Raw genomic sequence first — 20481 nt, 5'->3', positions numbered from 1 at the left:
CGCTCTTAGCGGGGAGTTTCTTGAGAAGAGCTTGAGAAGTGGTTCATCTTCACACACTCTCAAGAGCGCTGCTCTTGTGACGTCAGCGGTGCGGTTCCCTGAGATGTTTGGAGTTCAAGTGAATGAGACACAAGTGCTTTTTCCTCCGCGCTCACTGGCGAGTCAAATGTTAAAATTGAGTTGCCAGTGGCTAATAACAGACGTTTTTGGTCGCATAGTGCGAAATTTACTCGCAATGTATTGGGCTGCGTGGCCGGTAAACAGAAAATATAAAACGGCCAAATAACAAAATTAGATGACACATGGTGTAACACATGGTGTTACATTAGCAGTGGTGCAGAAATTACTTTTAACATGGGGGCGATGATGAAACATTTAGAAAATCTATTTTAAGTGACTACTACAGAAACACGTGTTGCAATACTAGCTATCATGTTTGGGTGGGGACAAAAATTAAACAGGACTTATGGTGCTGCCGTCTTGACAAGCGCTCAGGGATGCTTTCACTTCAAGTGTTCATTCATGGCGGTTGTATGGCTGTGATAAGCCATTTCCAATTTTCATTTCTTACACAGCACCACATCGTTGGTTCTCCGGCTAAAATACTCACACGCTTTAGATCACCATGGGCAAGTTTTTTTAGCTGCAGTTTTTTCTTCGGGGAATCCATGCTTAAACTCAGTGCTGTCATTTTAATTATTCCATTGCGACACACTTATGCAAATCGATGTATTTCCATAATTGATTACATCGATGAATCGTCCCAGCCCTAGTTAAAACTAAACTAGTAAAATGTGCTCTTACCGTGCAGAGGTTTAAACTGTATGAAAAGCTTGTCATAACATTTTCCGGCATTAAATAATTGACAAGTACATCTCTAAAGGATCCATGAATGATGCTTTTTTTTTTTTTTTTTTATATATCCGGTGTCATTTATTGAAGCTTGGCCCTACGCATTTTTTAAAAATTTAAACTGTATATTAACATACATTAGATCAAGAGAAAATTCCACAGGCCTAATCAACATTGTATAATTTCCATCTCAGGTACAAAGGATTCAGTTCCATAAATGATGTTGCCAAAGCTACTTTCGATGCCGCCATGATGCAACACGTCAATTCAGCCCCTGACTTGAGGCACTTAAAGGGAGGTTTTGAGTTCAAAACAAGTTATTGTTTTGAACTTGTATGTCATTTTTTTTTTATAAATAAAAAGAAAGGAAAAAAGAAGCAAAACTCGAGCGTACAGAAGGCCTAACAATAGAATTGGGCCAATTTCTGGAGGGTTTAAAGGCAGAAATGTGAAGCTTATTATTTTATAAAAGCACTTACATTAATTCTTCTGTTAAAACTCATGTATTATTTGAGCTGAAAAGTTGTTTAAATAAAGTAATTTTAAGGTTTTAGAGTTTGTTAACATTACATCATTATGGCAAGTTTAGTAAGCGATTTTATCACCCTAAAACCATGATAGCATGCATATTGTTTACATCTTGTGGCTATACTTTTGAAACAGTGAGTATTTTAAGGTTTACAAATTGGTCCCATTCACTTCCATTGTAAGTTCCTCACTGGAATACAGATTTTGGCTTTTTTTTAAAGAAAAGGAGGGGCAAGGATTTGCATGGCACCATGCAAGGGTCTGACGTGTGTACGGCAAGCTCTATGCACTTTGCTAGTTTTTAATACTTTTTGTGTCATAAACCGGTGAGATTTGATACACCCTGTTACATACTGTTCTATGAGGACAATATGTCAAAGAATTATAAATCCTCAGGCTCTGGAGACATTAAAAGACGTGCTTACGTGCTCAAGCTGATACCCCTGACAGGGCTGCAGACTGGGGACTGCAGTTTGGATGGTGTGCTCGGAGAGATTCAGTGTCAACTGTTGAGCATGTCGACAATGCTGGTGAAGGTCATTGCTGACTTGGAGGATCTTGCTGTAATATGTCAATCGATCACTGACATGGAGACAAAGTTCTCTGAGTTGGTTACAAGAGTGGGGGACGTCAAGAAACGGATAGATTATCTGGAGTCATCGGAGAGGGAATTAGTTGCTAATCCGCTAGCAAACAAGACAGACTTGGAGTGCATTTGGGAAATGTTGGAAGATCTTGAGAATTGTAACTGGCAAAACAGCTGCCAAATTGTTGGAATTCCTGAGAACGAAGAAGGCAGAGATATGGTGAAATTCCAAGACGAGCTCTTCCCGAGTCTGCTCGTCATAACAGGCCATAAGCTGGAAATCGAGTGAGCACACAGAGTTCCGGCTTCGAGATCTGCTGAGGGAGACAGGCCCGATCAATTCTGGCCAAATTTATGATCATCCGATAAAGATCTTGTGTTACACGAAGTGAGGAGTAAAGGAAGGCTTTCTTGGAAGAACCACAGCATTTTCTTGTTCCCAGACTTTGCCAATTCGACAAGAGAGAAATGTGATCTATTCAAGGAATACAAGAAACTCTTACATCATTGGAATGTTGCTTTTGCACTGATATTCCTGGCCAAATTGAGAATAGATGTTAAGGATGGCCGCAAAATATTTAGTTGCCCACAGCAAGCGATGTCCTTCATAAGGTCAATGGAAAGAGTAAGTCATTGTGTGATGATCTCAATGCAGCCGAGTGGACCTGACTCAATGAACATTTATTTGACCGTCTGAGGAGACTGGGTGCCTCCTTTGTTTCTTTTTGTGTTGGTGCTGCCTAACAGCTGCAGTGTGTTTTGTGGAATAACACTTGGGAGAGTATGTGGATGAATCTGCACGTTCTCTGCGCTTATGATGGAGTATGTTTTGTGGAATATTTCTTTCAAATCATTAGAGTGATTAGGGCATGTGTTACTCATGTAACAGCCGAATGGGCCTGACTCAGTGAACATTTGTTTGACTGGACAAGGAAACTGATCAGCCTTTTTTTTTTGTGCTGGTTTCGCTAGTGGCTGAAGCTTGTTTTGTGGAGGAACACAACTTTGAGACAGTTATGTGGATGAATCTACATGCTCTTTGTGCTTATGCCTCATATTGACTGAGATTGGAGTCTTGAGATCTATTGACAATTTGGTTTAACATTTTGGGATTCCCAGACCTCAGTTCTATAGGTATACAGTTGCACCACCTGCTCTGTATTGTTTTTGGGAGTAGCACACACCCCTTTAGAGCGGCAGATACTCTGGGAGTGGTGATTACTGCTTTTGGAAAAGGTCATGAGGTATCAGTGTGTTACTCCCTGCTAATTCAGAGTCTGGGGTGGAGCTTCAACTTCTCTCAAGTGATTATGGGAGAAAGATTTAAACTTGGTATTGGAGGACTAGTGTGGGCTAGGATTCTCAAAAATGTAAAGGCTACGTCTAGAGATGCAAGGGTGCACCTTATGCAATTTAAAATTGTACATAGATTTTACTGAACCCCCACTAGATTGTATAGGCTTGGTCTTAAAGGCGTACCCACCTGCTGAATAATTTGATTTCGTATTTTCTGTTATGTTATATTTATTTTGTGAATGGAATCAATAAAAATTGTTCATAACAACAAATACCAGAAAAGCTTGAGCTTGAGAAGGAAGTGTAAGTGTAAGTGTAGCCTACATGATGATAAAGACAAATACACTAGTAAATCATACAAGAACAGACAAAATGCAACCAAGATTATAAAATGAGACCGATGGCAATGGAAGCAAATATTTTCAAAATGTAAGAGCATTTGACTGGCCTGATATGAAAGCAAAGGTGAGCTTCTTTCTTGTGAAATTACATCTTCACGTCTTAGCTGATATTTAGATTATTACACACTGCTGATTTGACCTCAGTGACTTCCCGTAGAACTTGAAGAAGCTGCAGTAAAACCTAAAGTGTAGAAAGTGTTTTAGTGAACACAAATTACACCTACTATATCTGACAAATGGACAAGCATCGCACAATAAGAAAAAGTGAGTCTGGCATCAATCACTACATATCTGGCCAACCTTATTGCATCTTGGTGTTAAATGAGGGTTACTGCACAGTTCAACCCAATGGTTCCTTCAAAGCTGATGGTACTATTTCTTTAATTACTGATCCAAGAATTTTTTTTATTATTTTATTTTAAGTTGAAATGATGAAACAATAGATGTTTGATTTGAAATTAAGATAGCAAATTATTTGGACACTTGAAAATGGCTTCATGAAAGATCACTGTTCAAGGGTTTTTGTTTTATGTTTGCAATCCTTTAGAGAACTTGACAATGTCAGGGCATAATCAACAAGTTCATGTAAAAGCTGTGGTGAAAGTTTCCACCAAGTTTCGGCCACCAAAGCATTGAGTTTTTCTCCACACGGTAAAACAATATCCTGTTAAATTTATGGTAAAAAAAAACGAACAGCTGTGGTTGCCAGAAATTCACCATAAAAAATACATTAAACACCTTTCAGGCTTACTGGAATGAAATTTTGATGCCTGTATATTTTACAGTGCATTACTGTAATTTATATGATTAAATAATAAACTTGATATATTAACCTTCTGAAAATGTAAAAATCTGCTTTTTACTTAATAAGGTATTGTTAAGCACCATAAAGTTCATCAATAGAGGCCCTTCCTGAAGCAAAGACCAATAAACATGCAGAGACAGTGCTCAGTGTCACTCACACAAACACTAAACACCATCAGGGTATCACATGTGAAATTAAAATAATGTAATAAATATGAACTACACTACATCAAATATAACACAGAATACCACAAAGTACATAACTGATATAAAAAATAAGAATAACTATTCCCATAAAATATAATGAAATTAACTGGGTCACGCAGGGAATTCTGGGAACGCTTGATTATTGTTTTTTACTGATACAATAATTTACCATAAAAAGTACATGTAATCCCTTGTTAAACCTAATATACATTTTTACTGTTAATTATACAGAAAATAATATATATATTTTTCCAAATGTTAATGTAAAACTACATGTATTATCCCTTTAAATATATTAAAATGTTTTACCATATATTTTATGGTAACTACCTGTTAACAGTTATATTACTGTTTTTTTTACTGTAGCATTTTTACAGTCTTTTACCCTTAAAATTATTATTATTATTATAATAATTTTTTCAGTGCATTGGAACATTGATAATCTGACATTTTCATTTCCATTTCATCCCATAGGTGCTCTATAGGGTTTAGGTCAGGGCAATACATTTACTTTTTTGTGAAGTATTCTTTCAAAAAGCGGCTGGTATGATTTGGATTGTTAACCTCTTGAAAGATCCACTTCTTTCTTCGCTTATTTCTGTAAGTTTGAATTCTGGATGCAAATTTGTGGTCTTTCTATGCACTTTCTTTTGCAAATTACATCTTGGCTTTCTGATTCTTTAAAGGAATATTCCGGTTTCAATACAAGTTAAATTCAATCGACAGCAATTGTGGCATAATATTGATTATCACACAAATTAATTTTGACTTGACTTGATATATATAAAATGTGGTTTACAGTGAGGCACTTACAATGGAAGTAAATGGGGCCAATCTGTAAACATTAAAATACTCAATGTATAAAAAATATAGCCACACGATGTGAAAATATTTTTAACATGATTTTTTGTGATGAAATAGGACACTATAAAATAAAGTGTAAACTAAATACTTTAAAATTACTTTATGTATTTTATTAGTTATTAAAAAAATTTAATGAGGAAAAAAATTACAGAGTTTACCTTTAAGTCAATACACACAGCTGTTAAATCTGATGTGTGTTGAAATTTGTTAATATATGGAAAACATACAATATAATTGAAATACAAGAGATCAACCGACAGATGGCGATACAGACTGCTGATGTAATCATTCCTGGACATGGGCCATTGTTTAGGGTGCACAGAGAATAGCATTGACATAAACCCCAAAGCTGAAGTTAGCCTGAATTAAGATAAGGCACATATGAATCGTTGATCCAGATGAATACATTATTTTCTTTACTACTGTGATGCAGCGATGTTCCAATAATAACTCCATTCAGATCATATTTCATAGATGTACTTAAAAATGGGTTACTAACAATTATTTTTTTGTTAAATAAGGGTATTTGTGACTAAGTACAATAATATTATTATAAACTTGATTGATAATTTTTTTGTAGACAAACTTTGAAGTTGGTTTGAAAAAGCCTTTTCTGAAAATTGTAAAAAGTTTTAAAAGCTTAGATATATAGATAGATAGATAGATAGATAGATATATACAGTAGATAGATGAACACTGTATGCCAAATTTTAAAATACATCACTTATCTATGATAAACACTACATGAATCTGATTCCAAAAAATAAAAGGGAGATATGATAACAGAAATGAAAATATTTAAAAGTTATTTTCAATACACTGATCACCATTTTAAATCATAATATATGAAAACATTACATTAAAATCAGTTTATGTGTAGGGTCTAAATTTCCCTTAATGCTGACAGAGCGTTATTGTTGTGCATAAAACATGTGCATAAAACAATGCAAGGAATGCAAAAAAAATGCTAAATAAGCAGGATCACTTAGTACATCATGTCCTGCACAATAGAGGAGGTAGAGCAGGCATGGGAAAAGTTGTTTGGGACAGGGGCTACATCACGCTTAAAAAGGAATAATTCACCCAAAAATTAAAATTATCTCATCATTTACTCACCCTTATTCCATACTAGATGTGTATGACTAAGTGAATGTGAAAGTGAATCGGTGCTAAAATACTGAAGCTCCACAAATCACATAAATCAGCATAAAAGTAGTTTAATCCATGTGCCTCCAGTGGTTTAATCCATGTCTTCATAAGCAATATGATAGATGTGGTGAGAAACAGATCAAAATGTAATTACTTTTTTACTATTAATTCTCCTTCTAGATCATTTTATTGCCCAGCCCTATTGATAACATTGCATTAATCTCTGACAGCAGCCCAACAATCTCAGTGATAGATAGTTAAATTGCACATTATAGACACAAAATCTAGTAAGAAGAAATATGAAATTTACCTCGATATGTTTCTTCAAATTAGAGGCAGGATTAATGCTGATATCTGGCTTGAACATGTTAAACTCACATAACACAATCAAGCTATTGGTCTTTTTCACTGCGAAAAACCCTTCCAGGTGCGGCCGGTTATATTCAGCTGTAAGCTGTGCTTGAGGCATTCTCCACATCCATAACCACTTGAGTATTTGTAATTTGTTACTTTACACCCCTGGCTAAGTGTTGCTAGCATGTTTTTGCACATAGCTAAGTGTTGCTAAAATGTTATAGCACTTAGCTAGAATTAGCATGTTTTAGCATGCCGATAAGCTTTGCTAGCATATTTATTGCATGTTTTAGTAGGTTGCAAGGGTGTTCTGGCTAATTGCTAATGAGTTTAAGGAGAGAGAGAGAGAGAGAGAGAGAGAGAGAGAGGGAGGGAGGGAGAGAGAGAGAGAGAGAGAGAGAATAGAGCAGTTTAAAGCTTGTGTACATTTGAAATTTGACTGATGACGTTTGAATGTCTTGGCTCAGTTGAACATTCTGTCAATGTAAATGAATGGGATTTTACTGGTTTTTGATTGTCTCTGTGCAGAAACCGTAAGTCCAAAAATATATGGCATAAAGCTTCAGAACAGCCTGAAGGTCTGTAGCGAGTTTGGTGGATGTAGCTTAAAAACTTTAGGAGGAGTTTGTCATGTTCACTGTTGTCTTTTGTTTTTGTGCTGTTATTTTGAAGTTTAGTTTAGTTACTGTTTCCTGTTTGGTTTTTGTAGTCTTCTGTAGTTTCTTTTTATGATTGGTTTTCCCCTGATTGGTTCTCCTTCCCTGATTGTTTCCCCAGGTGTCCCTCATTCCCTTGTTTGTTCCTTCTGTATTTAAACCCTGGTTCTTTGTTCACTCTTTGTCGATTGTTGATGTTTCTGGATGCTTGTTTTGCCTGTTTCCCAGTTTATGTCCTCCGTGTTTTTGTTCCTCCGTGTTTTGTTTTATTTTTCCCATTGTGGCTATTTCCTTTGTTCCTGTTTTGTTGTGTTGTCATTTTTGCTTAAATAAAGACCCACTGCAGTTAGATCCTCGTCTGCCTTCCTGCTCATCCTTACGGAGTTACTCTTGATAATTTATTAAAAATAGTAAAACAGTAGGCTGGCTTTTTCCAACCAACCTAATTACAGTGGAATCCTGAGGACCAGATTGCTCTAATCTAGGTATGATATGTACTCAAGTCATTCATGAATGTTTGGCTTTACACCCTAATGTCAGTTTTTCAGCTATACCTACCTATTTTGACTGTTAAGTGTACTACTGACCCACTGGCAATTTTAAATAATTTCAGGCTTCAGGCTTTTTCATGAGACACAAGATTATTATAGTAGATGTCAGATGTTGTGACTCACTCTTACTCAAACCAATACTCACCAAAGCAAGGTAAAGATTGTCTCACCAAAAATGTACATTAAAGAATCTTTGGTTTGACATTTTATGTGTGCCATTTTATTTGTTTATACTGGTAAGAAAATATAAATGCTTCTGTTCAGAAAAAAGGTCATACTATCACAATTCAATGTGTGTAACCTGTAGTATGTAAGCCTTTACTCTTGGGCAGTTAGCAGTTGTGTTATAAATAGTTGAATAGTGTTGCAATTAAATAATAAAAGACCAGTTACATTTACATGTCTTGCTATATGGTCTTTCACTCATTGCTTCATACTAAAACCATACCCCATATATTCACTGCCTTCATGCCATTAAATCATGAATTGTGCTGCTGTTCTTGTACTCCTCAGCCCAAAACTTTAAATGTAGAGTGTAAAAATTATGTTTTTCCGCTTCTCAAATCTGCTTTTGATATGAATTCTTAACCAATTTTAGTTTGAGAAGAATACATTGACTCCACTCAAGTATTGTCAAGAATAATTTAAGTACTTGCTCCTACGTTTTAGTGAAATTTTACAATACATTTATTCATACATCAAAATTCATACATTTACAGTATGTATGGTTACATGAGTAATTACAAAACAAGCTTAAAACAATGGCTTTGATAGCAGTAGGAATCTAAGTGGTAAAACACTGTACATGTATTCCAAATCCAAAACCTGATCTCATTTCTTATATTCTACTTACCAATTTGTAGAAGGTTTATCTTCATTCATGCTAAGTTAAGTTAAGTTTAGGTAAGGTCTTTCATTTCAAGGTGAAATCTCAGTGGTTAACCAAAAAGTGTGAAAAAGTGAGTGCTCAGTCTGTGAGATCCCAGCACACTTTTCATTAATGAAATGCCGGCTTGTTTTTATGATGTAAGAGTGTTGTGGGTATATTTCACTCAACAAAGTTAATTTTCTTAGTTTATTTTAATGTTATGTTTTTAAGATTGTATGAAGAATGAGATGAGATTAAGACTAACAGTCTTAAGGACTGTTTGTACTTTTACTAACAGTACATTTTAGTATTTATTTTAATTGTGTATTATTATTTTCCTTTACACAAACCCATATAGCCTTTACCATGTTACTATCCAACAAATAGAAATATTAGCGTATTTGTACCTTGATCCGTGATCCCAATTGACTTGACGTAATCTCTGTTGTCATCACATTAAATTAGAAAAAAAAAAAATCTGATCCAATAATATGAACTTTGTCAGAGTTTCCACAGTTGGTTTATAGACTTTCTGATTAGAGAGATTGTGGCATCTGTAAATTAGTGTGGAAAGAGGTTCAGAGTTCAACCCTGTCCTATAGGGATAGAAACAAAAGCCTACACCTTCAGGCATAACAGCAGATAAAGTTCATTATGATTTCCACAACCAAAGACTGTTGTTATAGTTTTACAATTGCCTTTATTATGCCTGAGTTTAATTTATAAGCATTAAGATATACTGTAACACTTCCATTAATAGAGATCATTGCAATTAGATCTCATGCAATCTAATATGTAGTGATTAATCTGATAATTTTTTATCGTTTGCAAATTCATATTTGGGTAGAAATGCTCATGTAGATAATTGATTGATGATGTCAAAAGCAACATGTAAGGATTGACTATCTCAGCCTCTAGGTCTCACAGTTTTCTGTCCAGGCCATTCAAAGTACAAATCTTATTTTATGGCAACTATTGTAATATGTGATAAAGATATGACATCAGCACCGGAGCTGACGACCTGTATGTGTGATGGTCTGATGACGTACAGTCTTTATGATCATCCCTTTCCTCGGATTAGTACTAAAGAAGAAGGGCTGGCATCAAAATTTTGACAACCTATAAAGGGTTACACTTTCAAAGTCTGCAACTGCCTTACTATAACTTAATAATTACATCATGTGTACAGGAAAGTGCTCCAAGTGTATTGGCATCAGTCTCTATCCACTGGTACTGGTGTCAATCATCTGTAACATTGTTCTGTTCTTCCCTGATTTGAAAAGCATTTATGCCCAACAGGAAACAGAGGGACTTTACCGTCTCACGGATGAGGTAAAATACATGGGAGGTATTATTGGAGGTGGCATCTTGGTGAGTGACAGCTAAAGAAAATGATACATTGTCCTCAAACCTTTTTCGATGAGTTTTCAATTGACATTTCTAGTGTTGTCCAACTTCTTGGACCCAAGAATATTACGGCTATTCCAGGGCTCTAAAATTCATTGCATTTCTATGTTTGTCTTTAAGGTGTTGATCCCTGCGATTCACATCCACAGCACAGGGAGGCAAGGCTGTTGTGCAAATCGCTGTGGGGTGAGTTCTGCTGAACTAGATAAAATAGTGTCATAGCTAAATAATCAACTTACTTTAAAAGACATATTCCTAATTTTAACTTTGTTATAAACAAGATCATTAAGTCGTTATGACCAAATATACTTTCCTACATTCTTCTGTGTAGTGACCCTTTACTGTAGTTCACCTTTGTTAGTTGTGTTCACTTTATCCATTAGATGTTCCTCTCCATTATCTTTGCTGCAATTGGAGTGGTTGGAGGGCTGTACAGTGCCATTGTAGCTGCTGTTGGATTGGTTGATGGGCCAGTTTGCATGAATGAGATTGGCGTCTGGGGCAGACCTTTCAAAATAGGTTTGAAACTTAAATTTTAAATTTTAATGGTGTACATCAAATTTGCTGTGTGAAATGCTACTGAACTGAGAAGACGTTTTTTGTTTGTTTGTTTGTTTTTGCTTTTTAATCTTGCAGCAGTGAAAGCTACTTGGGAAACTCTGACATTTGGGACAGTTGCAAAGAGCCACAATATGTAGTGGAGTTTAACCTTGGCCTGTTTAGTGCCCTTCTGGTGGCTGGATTTTTAGAAGTAGTACTCTGTGGATTCCAGATGTTCAATGGCCTGTTCGGCTGCATCTGTGGTACATGTAGTAACAAAGAGGTAAATAAACTTGATTTCTATAGGCCGATGCACTACTCATTTAATGTCTTTGCCTCTGAATTTAAAATTGTCTTGCAATAATGGCAGTAATATATTGTTTGTAGTTATGTTATGGTTTTAGCACACTGTCTTATTAAATGTTCTTATACATAGTGGGCCTAAATTATTTTTTATTCCTTAGGTGGCATGAACTTAAAAATGACAACAGACTAAATAAAAGTGAAGAAATGGTCCAGATTTATTTCCACACCCTACACATTCTCCTTTTCCTCATTATGAATTAGTAACCATCAGCTGATGTGAAATTTAAAGGGGTCATGACATGGGTTTTTTTATTGTATTATTATGTTCCCTTAGGTGCAATTATAGTATTAATATATTTTTTTTTAAGAAAAACTTTTAAAATCTAGTGATTTATGACCTTTTCCCACCCTGCTTCTCATCCTCTGATTCAAACAGTCTGTTTTGGGGGCGTTTTCCATTTAAGACTTCAGTGTTAACGCCCACTGTTATGATTGGCTAACGTCAGTGCCTATGTATCAATTATTGACGCCCCAGCAGAACAATATGCAAGTAAACTAAGTAAAAACACTGTGATTATTCATAATGAATGAAATTGCGCTTTAAAAAGTAGTTTAAAGTTTAAAATAGATTACTTACATTTTGCGTCGTCGTTGTTCCCAGAATAGTCGGCACAGACTTATCTTTGAGCAACAGTTTTCTGGCAAAGCCAGCATCATATTGAGATTTGTTCTCAAAACAGTCATCCTTAAAATGTACAGAACAAACGCTTAAGTTAACACTGCCGTGACTGGGACGTCCGCAAAAAATAAACTGCATCCATTTTTCCCTGACGTCTGGATCTTTCGGCAGCTTATTCAGAGGTTTTGTTTGACCACAGCCAGGAACAGCACATCTGTGTGGCATCGTAATTTTCCTGTGCACAAGTAGTCTCTGTCAGAGCTCGCTGTCCATCGACTGAACACTTGTGAGGCGACGGCGATACTGAAATGAGCGTAGTTGTCTTGCGCTTAAAGCGTAGTTATCTTGTGCTGGAGGCGGTCATATGCAAACGCTGGTACGTCACTTCTAACCGTCACGTCACTTCTAACCATGAATCCAGAACGAGCTGTATTTTGAGCTTGATTAAATAAATTATTCGTTTAGAATGGGGAGGACGTCTTAAAATATTAAACTTGCAGGACGTTTTAATGATACAAAGACCTCTTATATACCAAAAGATCAAGGCAAATTTGGTTTCTCATGTCATGACCCCTTTAACACAATTAAACAAGACTTTCTCCACTGATGCCATATTATGTATTTCTGTTTAAATATGTCAATACTGAGTGTTAAAACATACATGTTTGTAAAATCATGCATATTTTTATATTGTGAATATAATATTGTGTACCTTAAGATAGTTTAATGTGTTAATGTTAGTGCTTGTATGTCAAAAACTGTTTAATTTGTTCATATCAATGCATTCAAATTTGCATAACAAAATGTATTAATATTAGATTATATAAATTACATTATATTACATTTATTACATTTAATAAATAAAATAGTTTGTTTTAAATTGGTTTCTGCATTATTTCTTTACAAGCATATCAAGAGTGTTAAAAACAACACTGTTAAGAAACTCTTCTCTGCTTAGATCTGCCCCTTTCATAGTGTTGTGACAGGGAGTGGGGGGTTGATTACAATAAAAGATATGGGAAGGATTGGCAGTATCATCCTCTTTATGAGGTAGCCATTTATTTGACTATATATGATCTAAATGTATGTGCAAAACATGTTAAACATATGCTAACAATTTAAGGCTTTGTCAATTTGCATTTCTATTTTGTAATTTCTTGGACAGATTGCATAACTGCAGGTCCCTTTTGCAGATAAAAACATTTCAGGCTTTAGCTGTTGGTCATAGTATTGCATTTTAACTGACTTCCTTTGTGTGTGTGTGTGATTAAAACAGCTTTTTCTATTGTATTGAATGTTCCTCTTCTTTTAAGTGGTCATTTTTGTGACCTATTACTGAGGGACAGTGTTGAAGTCTGTGTCAGTATTTTTTGCATGAATATGTATGCAGTATTTGACTTGATTAACACAACTGTAATTCAGGTACTATAAATAGTGTAGGAGAACTAGAAAAGAGAAACCATGAGGTGTTAACTCTGGCTCTATACCACAAACACATTTCCTGAAAAGGAGGTGAGGTGTGACTGCAAACATAAGAGCAGTGCTGTTTATTTATTTATTTATTTTTGGCATCAGGACCAACAGAAGAAACTGTCCTCTTCTAGAAACCCGAATGGTGAGTGTAATAACAACATAATCCACATGATCATTTTCTTTGCGTTTTTTTAAAAGATCATTTTGACAAAAAATTAAGCTTTGTGAAATGCACTAGCTATTTTAAGGAACGATTTATTCATTAAAACTTGGGTCAGTGTCTGGGTCAGAATGAACAATGAATTATTGCACACATCTGATATACTGAATATTAAATGCAAGTGTATTCCATGTAGGTGTACTATTTTTTTGTACTACATTTCACAAAAAACAAGAATAATTCATGACCTAATTAGAATTTTAAACAAACCAAAGCCATGTGTAAGCAGCAAAGCTAAATAAAACATGTATGCTTTATCAATACATTTGAAGAATTTAACTGTGGAGCTACTGTAATTATAGAAAACTTTGAAGTTCTGATGTTGAAATGGTTTCAGGAATTATTGATGACTTGCCTCTTGTCAGGTTAATAGATGAAAATGTTTTAAAGTTTTAAAAATGTTTTATCTGTTGTTTATAATTGTCCAAGCTGGTCAGCTGTACATTTTACAAAAGCATTGCTTTAATAGATGCCACAATAGAGCACATAGTAATACTGCGCAATGAGAAGGAATTGGTGAAGAGAGATCTGGTGCTATTGCACTTAACACAGCGAGTGACTAAAAGAGGTTCAGAGAGAACAAAGGACAGTGAAAAGGGTGTCAAAGTGTACAACTTTTGAACGGAGGGCTGAATTGAGAGGTTTTCATTCCTCTTCATGTTTTTTTTTAATTCAGGCTCCCTTGTGCAAGAAAGAAAATTATTTGCAATAACAAGAACAAACGTGTGGGTGGAATATGACCAGACTGGCAAGATCTTTGATGCATATGTGCCCTTTCTGAGAAATTTCTTGCCACTTTAACTGTAGATGTACATCCGCTCACCATATATCGGTTTCTAAACTCTGTGAGAAGTAGCAGAAAGAGTTGCTCTCAGACCTGACACAACCTACACTACGCTAAACCTCTGCACACAACTGTAAGAAAGATCACTTACATTTGAAATGCACTTTTGCCATTTTTAAGCACAAATATTTTTGCTAACATTCATAACACAACAATTTGTTTCTCTGTTATTACAGGTCATTACAGACTATTCAAGAAGATACATCCTTAAAGCAGCAATGTCAAATTGTACTTCTCAGAATACAACACAAGGCCAAGTGGATGTGGTTTTTGTCAGTGTGTACGCATTGGTCTTTGTTGCTGGATTAGCTCTCAACCTCACAGCACTTATAATATTTTTACTTAACTCTAAATTACGGTTGCATACCACCGTCTACATGATCCACCTAGCCTTTGCAGACCTTCTTCTGGTTTGTACCCTTCCTGTGCGGATCTATTACCATGGGGGTTTTAGGGAACTGCCACTGAAAATCTGTGAGTTTACTGGTCTAATACTGTTAGCTAACATGTATGGAAGCATCTTCCTCCTCACCTGTATTAGCTTTGACCGCTGCATAGCAGTCTGCTTCCCACTGTCTTCTCGAGTTCGTGAGGGTCGCAAGAAAGCATGGTGTGTTTGTCTGGGGATTTGGCTCCTAACTTTAGGAACAAGCTTGCCAATCTACTTCAAAGATCAGCCCATTGCTCACATCAACAGCTCTTCCAATACAGAGCACTGTTTTGAGAGATTTCCTAAATATGCCACTCAACCAGCTGCTCTCATTTCCACACTAATTGTTGGTTTTGGGATCCCATTAACTGTTATGATTCTCAGCTCATGGGGGCTCCTCCAGGCTTTAAGTAAAAGCACTGCTGCCCAGAATAGTGAGCTAGTAGACAGCGGCAGGATCAAGAGGATGATAACGACTAACTTGGCGATCTTTCTGTTCTGTTTTCTGCCATATCATTTTATGCTATTGCTGCTGTATGTTTATACAGATTCTAGTCTGCAATGCTCACTAGTACCGGTTTACCATTACAGCCTCATGATAGCTTGCCTGAATGCAATGCTGGACCCCCTTGCTTACTACTTCACCACAGAGACTTTCCGCAGGAAAATAGATGTAGAAGCTGTACGAAAAATATGGCAAATGAACAGTCACTGCTCTGAAGGGAACAACTGCCCTCCAGCCCCCCTCACTACATAAGCATGGACCCTTTTCACATTTCCTGGTTTGGAATGCAGAGGTAAACTGTAGGGTGCATGGTGGGGTCTAATAGAAAGACCCCTCCCTCTATTATGACAGAGAAAGAGACAGATTACAAATTTACTTTCACTCCATCAGCAGCTGCACTTGAAACCTCATCACAGCAGTGTTGACTGGTTGTTGTTTTTATATACATGCCGGGGTAATTTATGACAAAGAATAATGTTAGAACTGTACATCAAATCATAATATATATATATATATATATATAAAGTTTAATGTTAATCTTTATCTCTCCATTTGATTGAGGACTCTGGTTCAAAGTTCTGTTCTTTGATTTGTGTACAGCTGTGTTGTGTTCTGTTGTTACAATCTCTGTGGCAGACCTGTTTTTACATTAAAAATAAAACTATAAAAAAATGTGTTTTCATCTCGCAATTGGATGAAGTGTAGCCTACTGTAACATGAACGTGCACATGAGAGCATCATTCGATTTCGGTTTCAAGTTTTAGTCCTTTTGAAACTTGAAGAGGTGATCACCTTAAAATGCCATTGTATGTGTTAAAAATTGTGTTAAGAAAAAGAATGTCTTAAGGGGTTATAAAAATACAGGGGTGAGTAAACAATGAACTATCCCTTTAATTATTAATATCCTTTAAGTTTGCAGTAGTGGTTTTTGGAAGTTTTGTTGTTTTTCAAATGTTAATATTTGCAACCAGAGGTGCAAAAAACATATGCAAGGTATGCAATTAAGGTAGTGGATACATCCTCGAAAAAGGGAAGTTGCGCCCTGTTTGCAACTAATTTGTAAATATTTGTAAGATAAAATAAACTGCAATCAAGACATATAAAAGATAATGTTGTTATTTTAAAGACACTTGAACTTATATATTATAGAAATATAATATAATATACTATAATGAAATATATTATAGTAGGATTTTAGTCAGGATTTAAAAAAATACATTGTTTGAAAATACGTAGCTTGGATTTGATGTTTTTATTTTTCAAATTGTAATATTTGTTAAGTAATTTGTAAATATCTGTATGACAAAATTAACTGGAATTTTTATAAATGCTAAATAATGTTATTGCTTTTTCCAGAGAATGGTTTATCTCTGTTTGCTAAAGTCAGAAATGTATCAAATGCATTTTATTTAAATTAGAAGTTTGAAGTTAGTTTCTCAAGCCACCAAAACCCTTTTCCTGCCAGGCATGTTTTCACACAGTTCCCCATCAGAGTCTATGCCGAGTACAACTTGAATCTAATTAACAAATGAAACAGGTTAATTTCAATGGGTAAAACTCTACTTTGTTTATTTGGTTTTATTGTAATTCCTTTACTGGCTTGAAATCATTTCTGAAGACTTCATTGTCATGGTAAGAACTCCCAGAGGCAGATGGATGGACTCAGTCGCAGGGTTTATTGACAAGGAAAGGGGTGAGAGGTGCAACAAACAAAGGTGAAGTATTTCAAAAACAGGTAGGCCTATGACACGAACAGCAGGTGAGTAAACTCTAAACAGGGTAATTAACAAAGTGTAGATGATCAGAAAACTTTCAACAGTCTTTTGGTCTTTGTAGGAATCATGACAAACAATGGGAGGAATACACAGAGGATGAAACATACACCAAACTCAGACGATGGGAACGAATAATAAGGTAGATAAACAAACTGGTAAGTATAGAAGTAGCTAGTGACTCCGTAGTCTTAGGGTGCACATAGAAGCATGGGCGTAGCCAGCTATGAGGTCCGGGCCTCAGTCATTTTTTCATATGCAAAAATAAATGTAGAGGCTATGTACAACTGAATAAAAATATAAGCGGTTGATAATTCTTTGAGTGTCTGCATGCATGTATAATTTAGTTTAGACAGTTGGAAGTCATTTTTGTTAAACTTAAAGCATATATTTATAATCGCAAAAGAATGATATTGAACTTATGTCAATGATATTTAGTTGTTTTGGTTCGGGTTGTCCCAGTAGCCAAACTTTGGTCATACCAGTAGGATAGAGTGGGGGAAAATGCCCCCCTTAAGGAAAATGTGACATTACTGTGAAACAAAAAATAAATGTGACTAGAATTGCCATCCCAGATTTGAGTGACTGTGGCAGGAGTTATTTACCAAATAATAAAATTGCTCAGCCTTCATGATTAATTACTATTTTGACAAAAGGGGCGTTTTGCCACAGCGGTGGGGTAAAACGCCCCCAAGGTGGGGTAAAATGCCCCCTTTCATAATAGCCAGTTTGCTTCATAGATCAGCAGCAAGACTATTGTTTTTAATCTCTAAAAGTAAAAGGCAAGTAATGTATCAACATGTAGCCTATATATATATTAATGTTTATTTCAGGAATATTTTTTACATTTGATATTACATATAACATATAACTAAGACATACAAACAAATATGTTATAATTAATAAATCAAGGTCTTTGGGGGACTCCAAATTGATGGGCTGCTGCCTTCAAAGCAGTTCCCCCTTCAATAGCTCTGAGGGTATTTTGTAGAGCTTGCTCTGTATAAGCACCACGGTTACTTTGTCTCTTATATGTCCGCATCTATAAGGAGAGAAAAAAATATATATGAGGTTGAAATTTCTACAATAGGCCTACATGGGGTTGATAATTGATGTATTTGTTCACCACTATCATCAAAACAAACAGAAAACCCTAAATAAATATTAAACTTATAAATTAGTATATTTATGTAGTGAAATATATTCAATAAATGCATTAAAAGCCACTGTTTTATCCTTGTGACACCTAACCACCTTCCATCAGCTGACTGTGCTAGCAAGCTAACTAGCTTATGCTCACTTGAGGTAATTTTTTCATGATTTGTTCAAATATTTTGATTTTACCACCTAGTTATCCTGCATTAAGTGTAAAACAAAGGATTTGATAGACAGAAATGTGTTATTATAGTAATTATGATAGAGAGAAACTATGCCCCCTGGGGGGTGTTTTACCCCTCAGCGTAGGCGGCGTTTTACCCCACAAGCTATGACCTTAAAAAATAGTTTAATTTAAAAAATATAATTATATTCCTTATAAATAACATATGCTCTCAAACTACAGACTTCACTGTTCATCTATCATACATCACTGCGATATCCTGCAGAACAATATTCTCTTAAAAACTTGTTTAATAATATCTGAAAATTATAGCGCTTACCATGTAATCCTCTTCTCTTCAAATACGCCGCTGGTGTCAGCTTATCCATGGAGATTTGTTTATCCCCGTTGTCAACGTAGTTCATAGCAACAGTAAAAATGTATCTTGACTCCCTCTAGTGGTTATTTTGGGGAAAACAGGTGGGGGGCGTTCTCTTACGAGAGGTTCGGTTTTGCATACTTCGAGTCGAGCCCGCAGGGTCGACATCGGAAGCTCCTCGCAGAGGTCGCATCCGCCGTCAGCGAGGGCGAGCTCTGCATGCCCCAGTCCCAGGCAGAGAGCGCAGATGATGTGTCGGTCTCCGGCGCTGAGAGGAGCGCGGCATGAGCCGCAGGAAGTGCGAGGCATCTTTAAAAAGACGCTCGATACTCTTTTGTGAAGTTCGCTGAGAAACTTAGCTTGCTCTAAAAAAGGATACGTCGCCGGATATTTAATAAAAATATTTTATTAAAGTTTCCAACAGAAAGGAAGCTGGAAGCAGGTTGGCAGTCCAGGTAAATCAGCTTTTATTCAAGCATTCAGCTTCACAGACAAAGTATAGGCTTTTCAGCTTCACAAACACAAAACAAACTTCATAGATACAGAAGTGGCTTTTCAGCTTCACACAACTCTCCCTCACTGGCGTTCTCTGTGGCCTTTTCAAGCCCATCTCCGGTGTCACTGTAACGAGAAACAGGTGTTATGCATCATTAATCACCAGATGATTGCCCTTACCGCTTCCTCTCTCCTCAGGGACAGACACATGACCACTCCCACTCCCACTCCACAATTTTCTAAACATGCCAGAAACTAATTAGTTCCATTTAGTTAAAGTGAAGTTGGTTATAGATGGTACAAAACATTTAGAAGTATGCAATTTAGAAAACTCTCCATTGGTTCTGTTATCTCAGAAGTTTGGCCTATATAATTGTTTGGTGTGGTGGTTAGCACTGTTGCAGGGTTTGGGTCCCAACCAGGTAATCTAAATATCTTGCTCAACAGAATAGTGCATGTGACCCAAATTATAATCCAATTAAAAGAAAACAGCCATTGATGGAACAAAATTTGAAAATAAGAATGATGTAAGACATTAAGACAAGTTATTTTATTCTGCTTAGAGTTTTAATTGGAAATATACATTTTAGACTGTAGTAGTATACTAACTATCATGCATTGCATTACAGAAATAGTTCACCCCAAAAAGATAATCTTTAGTAATTCTCTCATCATTTCCTCATCCTTATGTCATCTTAAACTCCCATGACAGAACACTGACTTTCCTGTCTTCTAGGAAATCATGCACCGAACGAGCAGTATGGCTGGTGGCATTGTCATGCTGGAGGGTCATGTCAGGATGAGCCTGCAGGATAGGTACCACATGAGGGAGGAGGATGTCCCTGTAATGCACAGCGTTGAGATTGCCTGCAATGACGGCAAGCTCAGTCCGTTGACCAGACCATGATGGACCCTCCACCTCCAAATTGATCCCTCTCCAGAGTACAGGCCTCAGTGTAACACTCATTCCTTCGACCATCAACCCTGGTGAGACAAA

General features: G+C 36.2%; 2 protein-coding genes across 3 annotated transcripts; both read left to right on the top strand.

The window, feature by feature from the left end:
• Positions 1-10295: 10295 nt before the first annotated feature.
• On the top strand, positions 10296-11638 carry LOC127663122 (transmembrane 4 L6 family member 1-like). The gene is made up of 5 exons (XM_052154587.1): positions 10296-10487; positions 10644-10709; positions 10907-11039; positions 11156-11346; positions 11528-11638. The coding sequence occupies exons 1-5, from the start codon at positions 10296-10298 to the stop codon at positions 11534-11536; spliced, it is 591 nt and encodes a 196-aa protein (XP_052010547.1). The 3' UTR covers positions 11537-11638.
• Positions 11639-13521: 1883 nt separating this feature from the next.
• Positions 13522-16022, top strand: LOC127663078 (lysophosphatidic acid receptor 6-like). 2 transcript variants are annotated; one of them, XM_052154508.1, is made up of 3 exons: positions 13539-13663; positions 14418-14658; positions 14762-16022. In XM_052154508.1, exon 3 carries the CDS (start codon positions 14804-14806, stop codon positions 15770-15772), a length of 969 nt encoding a protein of 322 aa, XP_052010468.1. In that variant the 5' UTR covers positions 13539-13663; positions 14418-14658; positions 14762-14803; the 3' UTR covers positions 15773-16022. The 2 variants fall into 2 exon arrangements, with proteins under 2 accessions (XP_052010459.1, XP_052010468.1); XM_052154499.1 differs by lacking the exon at positions 14418-14658 and having other exon boundaries at positions 13522-13663.
• Positions 16023-20481: the final 4459 nt, after the last annotated feature.

Source organism: Xyrauchen texanus, chromosome 2 (assembly GCF_025860055.1).
Source record: "Xyrauchen texanus isolate HMW12.3.18 chromosome 2, RBS_HiC_50CHRs, whole genome shotgun sequence".
Lineage (NCBI taxonomy): Eukaryota > Metazoa > Chordata > Actinopteri > Cypriniformes > Catostomidae > Xyrauchen > Xyrauchen texanus.
This window is presented reverse-complemented; position numbering and strand designations above follow the sequence as displayed.